The sequence below is a fragment of the Miscanthus floridulus genome, chromosome 3 (assembly GCF_019320115.1).
Source record: "Miscanthus floridulus cultivar M001 chromosome 3, ASM1932011v1, whole genome shotgun sequence".
Taxonomy (NCBI): domain Eukaryota; kingdom Viridiplantae; phylum Streptophyta; class Magnoliopsida; order Poales; family Poaceae; genus Miscanthus; species Miscanthus floridulus.
This window is the reverse complement of record NC_089582.1, coordinates 109,557,496-109,567,114: the sequence shown is the minus strand read 5'-3', so window position 1 is coordinate 109,567,114 and position 9,619 is coordinate 109,557,496. Positions and strand designations below refer to the sequence as shown.

The 9,619-nt window shown below is 40.8% G+C and overlaps 2 protein-coding genes across 2 annotated transcripts; both read right to left on the bottom strand.

The window, feature by feature from the left end:
• Positions 1–288: 288 nt before the first annotated feature.
• LOC136542062 (serine carboxypeptidase 1-like) lies at positions 289–4,085 on the bottom strand. The gene is made up of 8 exons (XM_066534337.1): positions 3,707–4,085; positions 3,434–3,541; positions 3,041–3,315; positions 2,695–2,940; positions 2,517–2,623; positions 2,332–2,418; positions 2,117–2,222; positions 289–606 (listed from the first exon to the last, which is right to left on the bottom strand). The coding sequence occupies exons 1-8, from the start codon at positions 4,083–4,085 to the stop codon at positions 451–453; spliced, it is 1,464 nt and encodes a 487-aa protein (XP_066390434.1). The 3' UTR covers positions 289–450.
• Positions 4,086–4,672: 587 nt separating this feature from the next.
• LOC136542066 (probable RNA 3'-terminal phosphate cyclase-like protein) lies at positions 4,673–8,298 on the bottom strand. The gene is given in 7 exon segments (XM_066534340.1): positions 4,673–5,136; positions 5,468–5,678; positions 5,798–5,973; positions 6,052–6,233; positions 7,686–7,835; positions 7,942–8,103; positions 8,106–8,298. Coding segments are annotated over 7 exon segments (1,116 nt in total). The 5' UTR covers positions 8,131–8,298; the 3' UTR covers positions 4,673–4,926.
• Between the last annotated feature and the right edge of the window lie 1,321 nt (positions 8,299–9,619).

The window sequence follows — 9,619 nt, the reverse complement described above, 5'->3', positions numbered from 1 at the left end:
AAATTTAAGAGATAGACTCATGATGCATTATTTCATCTAGAATGGATTGATTCACACAACCAAACACTCCAGAAACAACTCTAGAAAGACGTCACCAATAACCCAACGAAATATAGTGTTGAAACCTAAAGAATGCAACCATACTCATGGTCATTACATTGGAAAACAGAAGGTTGCCCAGCTTTAAAGAAAAATAGGATAACGGAGTGCACTGTCTCACATGCATAGGAAACAATCTTTGTGCATAGTACTCTTGTCACTTCACACAGACCGAAAATCCATGTCCACTAAGGGAAAACATGAAGCTTTAATTATAACAACCACATACCATATAATATAAAACCAACATCAATCAAAGTTATACTAAATGAAAAGTACCAACATTGTCTCATAGAAAAGTTTTGCTCCTGTTTATTGAGTTTGCCATTGAGCATATAACCCTTGAAGGAATTACTGCTCCATTACGTACGGTGGGAGCACCCCTTTTAAAAAGGAGTCCAATAATACTAATGCTCTCTCGGGTTGAGAGGACGGAACCATATGACCAGCTCCTCTGACAGAGGCAAATATGAATCCTCCCTTGTATTGTTGAACATATCCTCCAACCTGCAAGCATAATCATCAAAATTCACGAGCCAAGCTTATTATAAACTTGTATATATATATATGTAAGGCTTTATTCTAAAGATGAGATTTCCATAGGAAATAAATCTATATCTTACTAGCCCATCAACCCAAGCTCCCGCATGGGCTAGAACCATAGAAGACATATTTATTAGATGTTTATGTTTAATACCTACAACTAATAAAATTTACTTATATTAATGTTTTTTCTTTCGTCATTTTTGGATGCAATACATATATAGAAACTCAGTGATTTCTATTCATTTGTTTAACTTATTATATATATGGCTTTTCATCCATATATACATACCTTCCCCCTCTGCATGGCAGCTTCATGTACCTTTAATATGCATTTATTTAAAACCCTAGCTTAAGTTATGGTGGATCCTGTTGCAGCCCATGTCTCATGGCACCACCATTAATCTAGATTTTGATTTGAAAATTTTGAATTTATTAGTTGCTATAATATTTTATCCTCAATTTAAGTTGAAACTTTATGTTTACTGTATCTTTTATCAACTCTCGTTTTGTATTTTATTAAAAATAAAAAATTAGATTGTAGATTGCACTATGAAGTACTACGGTGGTATGCCCATTTAAACCTGCATGAAGTGCTCAAGATCGGTTTGAGGTATATTTTGGTTTTTTTTCAAATGATAGAAATGCGTAATTTAGATACAAACTAAAGGTGTTACTTTATATTATTTTTGTTATGGAAGATGTGGGTGATTTAGATGTAAATTTAGGGGTTACTTTGAATTTTCTTTGTTAATGATAGATGTAGATAATTTAGATACAAAATTAAGGATTTATTTTAAATTATCAGAAGTGGGCCATTTTGATGCAAATTCCGGGGGTTATATGATAGATGTGGGTAATTTAGATATAAAGTCGTTACTTTATGAATTTATCATAATGGTATAAGTGGGTAATTTTTTAGAAAACATAATACATCCAATGTCTTAGTGGTGGTGATAATTAGAACCTACCAAATTAAAAGCCATGTTTTTTTATTTAATAATTTTTAGTATTTATTATTTTTCCTAGCACACCTCGGAAAACTTAACATGGAGACCTTTTTGAGCTTCAAATAGTAACACACTCTGTTCTAAGTTGCAGTTTACTTTCACGTTATTATAAGTCAATCTCCTCTAATTTTAACCAAGTTTTTATAGAAAAAAAATCTACAACGTCAAATTAGTTTCATTAAATTTTCTATGAAATATGCCTTGATAGTTGTTTGAACTTATAAATGGTACTCTCTCCATTTCAAATTATAAATCATTTGTCCTTTCTACATACAGGTGCATAGAAAAATAAAAGGCAAAATGACTTACAATTTGGAAAAAATAAAGTGAGTAACATTTTTTTTTCTAAAAGCTTAGTAAAATTAAGTTAAACTAAATTATAATTATTTGGAACATAAGAAATACAAACTATTTGCAGCAATAGAGGATGGTATAAATATTACTTTGGCATGCATAGAACTTACCTCCTTGTTTACTGTCCACGGACGCCATGGAGTTGTGATGCGAAGGTTAAGATCATGGATAGAATACCTCGTTGCGGGAAGTGGGCATACGGAATCAAAATCGCCACTGAAATTTTTTCATAATGGCATTATTTTCATTTGTACAATACATATTACTACTATATGTGCTTTGGATAGTTTAATTTGTCAACACTAAAAAATCGCCACTAAATTACCTAAAAATCCAGACAGGTAACTTCTTCTCAACTAGCCATGAGATTGTTGGCACCATGGAAATCGGTGCATCTGTCCAGTTCAAGTTTCTGCAAAAACCACACGAAGTTGGAGGTGAATACTTTGTAATTACTCCTAGCTCACTAATATTATAACGGTGGTGATGGGCCCAATTAAAAGATCTTACGTGCATGCGGACCAATTTGTCATTCTAGCGTGGAAGGCCTTCTGCACTGCTGGGTCATTGAGGTAGGAATAGGTGTAATAATCGCTGCATGGATCATATCCAGGTAACTGCGATATGTGGAAAATGTTATATATAGAACCAAATATATGAAGTGAAACATTGTGAATCGTTGCCTTACGTAGCCACTGGGGTAGTATGCTCCGTTGGCCGCGTCAACACAGATTGGAGCATAGATGTTGTAAGGATCAATTTGTCCAGGATCGACCGCATCCACAGCGCCATTGCATAGCACACCATCTGAATTGTCAAAATTGCAGTGCCTGGTTATGTTGTCAAATACCTCGTCTGACATCAACCCATGGCTCCAGTAGTAGTCAACTGCACCCTTGAAGTTCATATTCTGATCCAGAAGTGGATTTCCAACCTTGAAGGAAAAGGATATATATAACCATTATGGACAATTTTGTTATTTTGCAAAGCTAGATATATAACCTGCTGCAAAGAAAAAAAAATCGATTTGGTACCAAGATGCCCCGTAGGTTTATTGCCGTCTTGCTGTTGTAGGAATTCTGGATTAGGATTGTGGCAGCAAGTTCAGGCACGTAATGTCCGGCGTAGCTCTCCCCGGAGATGTAGAATGGACGGCTTTTGTATTCGGGGAAGCGTTCCAGCCAATTAACCAAAAACAAATACGCGTCATTAGCTGTCCTTTGGTCTCCACTGCGGTCGTAGTCCGAGGATGTGTTGGAGTAAGAGTATCCGACACCCGCCGGCGATTCCAAGAAGATCACATTAGCCACTACATATACACCGTTTTTTTAATTATTAATCCCGTTAGATCGAGTTTTCCCATCAAAAAATATACATATTGTCGATGAGTTTCCAGCTTAAGCTAAAGAAAGGCAGTTACAAGTTACCATTGTTCCAAGCTTTCTTGTTTCTACTCAGCGTTTTGTTGTCGCTATTTACACGGAACGGGCCGAGTTCTTGCATTGCTCCGTTGCCAAGAGACGAGCATCCTGGCCCTGCAGTGGACGGTTATTACCAGGTTAATTACCCATGCATACTGATGCATTAACATGCAGAAACACACGCATACTGACATTAATGAACTCCAGAACTAGTATATTGTTAGGTTCAAACTCATTGCGTGCAACTGCTCTACCACAATTCAGATAAGATATATGTACCTCCGTTAAGCCACAGGAGGAGCGGCTTTGTCGAGGCATCCTGCGGCGCCTCCACGAAGTAGTAGAAGAGTGCCCGGCCCTTCTCCTTGTCGACGGTCACATACCCGCTGTACTGGTCGAAGTCGACGTCGTCTGGTTGCCCCGGCAGCGCAGTGATCTTGTCAGCTGCCTTCAGGGCGCTCTGTTCGCTGTCGGAGAACCTTGTGCTGACCCTGTGGCCTATGTTACTCACCTTAAACGTGCCCTTGTCGCTACGACTGTCCCTCCTAGACCTGATGAATTTTCGCAGTTGATCCTCTTGGGACGCATCTGCGTGCAATGCAGCAGCGCAGATGATGAGCAAAGCGTAAAAGAGAGAAGAAGCATTGTTGCTCCTCATCTTCACGGTGGTGAAATGTATGTCTGTGCGAGATTTACAATTCGCTTGCTATGGCCTATTGGTTTATATAAGCCCCAGAAGTAGGACTGAGAAGTGTTTTTTGAAAGAGCAGTTTTGGATTCTTCAATGGCTATTTCTCGAGTGCAAACGAACACCGAAACGCTTCGTGCAGCTAGCTGTACGCCTTGTACATTCTGCCGTTCTATGATCATTGTTTCCTCAGGCATATCTCCGATCCGCCATGGTTTCTTTTGCGGAGATGGCAATGGTTCCCATGAGAAAGGACATGTTGCCGGCTACTTTTTTGCCCCCCCTTTTGATCGGTTGTTGCCGGCTGCTGAGAGCGGGCATGTGGGTCGATTAATAAGATCAAGCGAGGCCGTTAGGAACGATGATTTGGGAGGTAACCGATGGCAATTTGCATATGCTGTGTAACCCTTGTCGCAATATAACCTTGGCTAGATGTAGGACTAATGGTAACAGATCCATTTGAAAATCGTACGAGCATATGTCATACATGCAACGTATATACATGGCCAATATATGAACAGTTTGTTTTCTTTCGAACGTATCTGCATAGAATGTCAGACTGGGAATCAATACTTTTTGTTTCAAAAGGAGTGTACATATTCAGAGACTGTTGACAGAGTAATTTAAAATAGTGAAGCCGGCATAGATGCCTTCAAATTTAGGTTTTCGGTCTATAATATGCGCGACCTCTAACAGAATTTCATCAGGAGCAGCTAAGGGGAACTCCACTGCTGTTTGCAGTTACAAACAGGGTCTCATAGTAGTCTCTTGATGTATCATGAATCCTTGATCAGATTAATGGTCCTGTTGCTTATGAAACCTTCCGAGCAAGATTCTTCACTCCCGCACCAACACATTTTAATGTAACGGTGTTCGAATTGGGATCAGGCTTGATGATGAACTTGACGTCAAGAAAATCTCTGATGTTTTGAAGTGTGTCTATACCATATGGAGTCAACTGTCCCACACGAACCTTTGATACATCAGGTGGGCATAAAGCACACAGGATAAATAGGAGGCTCTGCAAGCATTTAAGAGAAACTCAATAAACAAAAACGTTTGTAACTTATGCATGGAATATTACCAGGATAGACAACAATTAATTTAAGATGGGCAAACATAAATGTACAGCACTGTCAGTCCAAGAGAGGACATCAATTTGTAAGAGAAGTATATTGTTGAAAAAACATTTTCATATCTATTAATCCACAGGCCATGTAAAACTTGCAGCTAGACACAAACTGGCCCAAAAAACAAAATGCTTCACTGCCCTGTCTAAGCTTCGCTGAGCCCATAACAAGATATAGGGCCATCATCAAGCATAACATCAGACACAACTCAGAAAGACAGACCTGATGTGTAGAGTCAACAACACCTCCTTGAGCCACCTCTTCTAGTAGCATTGATGCAGCTTGAACACCAAGATCCTCCGGAGAAGTCAGCTCAGGCTTCTCAGATTCTTCATGTATTTCATCAACACTAGGATAACTCACAGTGACATCTACAGAGAGCAGGCATCCCGTAGTGGTCTCAGCAACTAATGATACACCATAGCCTGGTGACCTGCGACATATCAAAGAAAAGTTGAAAAGATCTGACAAATTTCTGAGTGACAACTCACAAGAGACAACAGGAAAGAATGCAGTTATCAAAATTCAATAGGATTGGAAAAGGAAAACTACCTCCCACCAGCAGAACCAGATCTATGATCCGTGTCTATATGAACATCAGGAATGAAGCGATTGAAGATTCCACGTGCAGCATATATAATGCGGCTTTGTAACTCTGGTGATACTCTAGTGGAGAACGAAACACCGCTTATCCTCTTCACCATACCTTCATCTACCCAGTTTGGTGCCTGTGAAAGTACTTAGCATCAGATGTCAATGCCAGCAGAGTTGACATATAATCAACAGGAAATCAAAATGAAACGCACCGTCAATGTGCTATTTATATTGCAAACCCGGAGAAACACCTCACCACCACCAAGAGGAGGAGATCCACGGCTATCAATATTTAGAGCGAAACCCTCCAGAGGAACACCAAAGTGCTTGAGCATATGCAAGGTTGTTGTCTTGAAAGTATCCACAGAAGGGTCCTTTGTATCATTAGTGATTCCTAAAAGCAGGACACCAGTTTCAGACTTTGAAACAATACATGACACAGCCATCCTTGAGAAGAAGATAATTAGAGATGTGACTTGTGAGGGTTTTTTTTAGTTATTGACTACATTAAGCAGGTCACCTAAAAGTGCCAACAGCTCCACGACCTTCTTCGGGAAAATGCAGGACATACGACCTTGCCTAAAAGTCTCAGAGTTATGGATTACAAACACAAAAATCTGGAATGCTAACTGAATTGAGCAGGTACCCATTTGTATCTTATGCTGGCAGCCATCAACATCAGGGATGTGCACCTCCAAAGAAGCATATACGCAGTTGGCAAGACGCAAGAGAAACTCAATACCCAGCGACAACACAAGGCTGCCAAGGCTGCCAAGCTTACAACAGCCCATCCTAAAACTGTTAAAATGTGAATGGACCTTTTCTTCAGCCACGTTTCAAAACATTTGCACGGAAGCTACAAATAAGCCTTAGCAGCAGGGGAACAAGTAGGCAACTACTCCAAACACATAGACAAGCATTGTACCAGGTGTGGCATAGTAGAAAATGAAGATAATCTATTTTTCACTTGTTCTTTTTCTAGGGTCGTTTGGTTTTCAGCTACACCACCGATCCTAGCCGATGAACCCAATGGAGGACAGGTAATACAAGCACAAATTGTGGCACTACTCAGCAGACGAGGGCAGGACTACGGAGTCTAGGACTCTTCATCCATGATAATGGGATCTCAATCCCAGGAGGCATCTTCATCCAGGCCCAAAAGCAAGAAGTACAGGGACCTCTTCATGCAGAATCACAGGGTGTACACTCGCATCCATAGTGGTGAATGCACTCAACTTCGGCCAGGTGAATCATATTACAGACATCCAACTTCACGAGAAGATAACATTATTGAGCAGCTAGCTGTCTGGAGAGGTCGACCTCTATTAGCGGGTTCTCCAGCAACAACAAAGAAAGACCCTTTGTATAATGGAAATTAGGCTGACCAAGAAACAAAGTAGCTGACAACCTAGACCCTTTGTGTGCAAGAAAATAGGCCAAGAAACAATCAAAGTAGCTCACAACGTAGCCAAGGAGGCATTGGAGGCACACTTCTCATTCAACTTTGCTTTCATGTAACCATGTAGGCCACTCTATGCATTGTCCTAACAACAGGTGTTGCAAAATGTACACTAGGGTGATTTCCACCTCATTTCTCTGACTTGCTTTTAATGAATAAAGGTGGTGCCAAAAGAATTATCGTGAGGGTATCAACCAGCAACCTGACACTTAAAGCACTAGCACAATTCAACTACTTTAACGAAATTCAAACCAAACAATTTCTATTGAAATCAGGTACAGCCGCAAAGAAATTCATCCAGGAAGAAAATTTCCACACACCAAATTCTTTGGAGCAATCCATTTGGCCTGACACTTAAAGCACAACATAAACAGATGAGGACCTTACCTTTGAGCCGAATCGATATAGGAGCCCTCGCAAATAGACCAAGCAGTATGAGCGGCTCAAGGAAGTAGCCAATGCCCCGGCGCACCCCGCAGTCGTGCTCAAGGCACTTTCCCCCTATAATCACCCCCGGCCGGTACTTCAGCTTCGTTCCTGCAAGCACATACAAGCAACACCCCCCATAAGCACCAGCACCCCCAGAACCAAACACAAAGGCAGGACGCACAATACAATCAAGCTCACGGGGGCAAGTCCATGCCTGTATCGTTGAGCTCGATGGTGTGGTGGTCGGAGATCTTGTCGAGGAGGCGGAGGAGGGACACCTCGTGAGGGCGGAGCCCCGGGGCCGTGTCCCCGGAGCGGATGTCCACGATGGTGACGACGGTGGAGGTGAGCATCGCCAGCACCAGCCGCTGCCGGAGAGACGCCGGCTCTTGTCTCGCCCCATCTCTGGGGACGGTCGCGCGGCCGGCGCGGAGGCGGAGGCGGGGAGGGGTTAGGGATTTGGCGCGCGGCGGCGAGGCTGGTCCCGGCGGGTGGCCGCAGCTTGGGGGAATTTGATTGGGAGCAGTGGAGGAGACTGACGTGTGGGGTCGGATATAGAATTAGCAGGCCTACACTGAAGTCTCCTGGGCGTCAAGTAATGGCCCATGTAGTGAGGGAGGTGGTGAAGTGTCGCCACATGATTAATTTATTATCTGCTCAAAAACACATGATTAATTATTAATTTACATTATATTTGGTTTCATATGTTTATTTGAGTGCCTTTTATATCCCTGTCATGACTGTATTAAAATTAGTTTAAAAGATTGCCTAAGAGATTGGAATGTGTCAAGCGGGGAATTTAGTATGTTGTGTACTTTCGTAACTTCAGTTGCCAACTGCAATTGCTACTTCTATCATGTAGGTTTTTTTTTTCAAGATGAACATTAGCTGCATTTGGTACTTACGTAGAAAGTATAACTTTGATTTTTGAACTAAGTGAGTTTAGAATTGCTAAGTCATGTTCGCCGTTTATCTTCAATAGTCTATCAACCTGTGCGATCATATCGCACATGCCAGAATATTAGAAGATATAAGCATTAGTTATTGTTTAATATCTCTAACTAATAAAAATACTTATATGAAATTACACATTTTTCTCCTTGTTTATTTTCTAACACAATATGCATAGTATATAATGTAGTCTTCATCTAATTAAGATAAAGTTACCAATTATTGATCTATATGTTTTTTCATCCACATCCATAGTTTTTCCCTTTGCATGGCGCTTCCGTGTATCTTAAATAAGCATTTAGTTGAACCTCAACTTAAAATATAGTGGATCTTGTGTACCCATGTATTATGACATCATGAATCAAAAGTTTGATTTTCAAATTTTAATCTTATTATCTACTATAAAATTTTTATTATTCTAGAGTTAAGTTGAAACTCTTGTGTTTATTGTACAATTTATTAACCCTCTTTTCTATTTTTTACAAAAAGAAGGTTTTTAGGTCGTAGACCACGTTTATAGAGCAACTCCAATAGTTTTTAAAACCTACTTCCAAATCCTGATTTTAGGCAAGATTGAGAAAACTACTCTCCAAAAACTCTCAATCTATCCGCACTTGGAAAAACCAATCCAGAATTGCGCGCAAATACATGAGCGCATATCGATCAACCAATCCAGGTGGTGGGGATGGTTTGTAGCTCCTGCGCTGGCAAGTGAGCTTGTCGAGCATAGAACTGACATCCTTCACACCTACGAACAACCTCCTCTGCATCTCGGTGTGCAGCAGGCCAGTAGAAACCTTGGTAGAAGGCTTTCCTGACCAATGACCTCGGGGCCGCATGATGTCCGCAGATTCCAACGTAGACTTTGAGGAGGAGTTGTTTCTCCTGTTCGGCCGGGATGCACTTCATGAGTACTCCCGACGGACTTCGTTTGTAAAGTT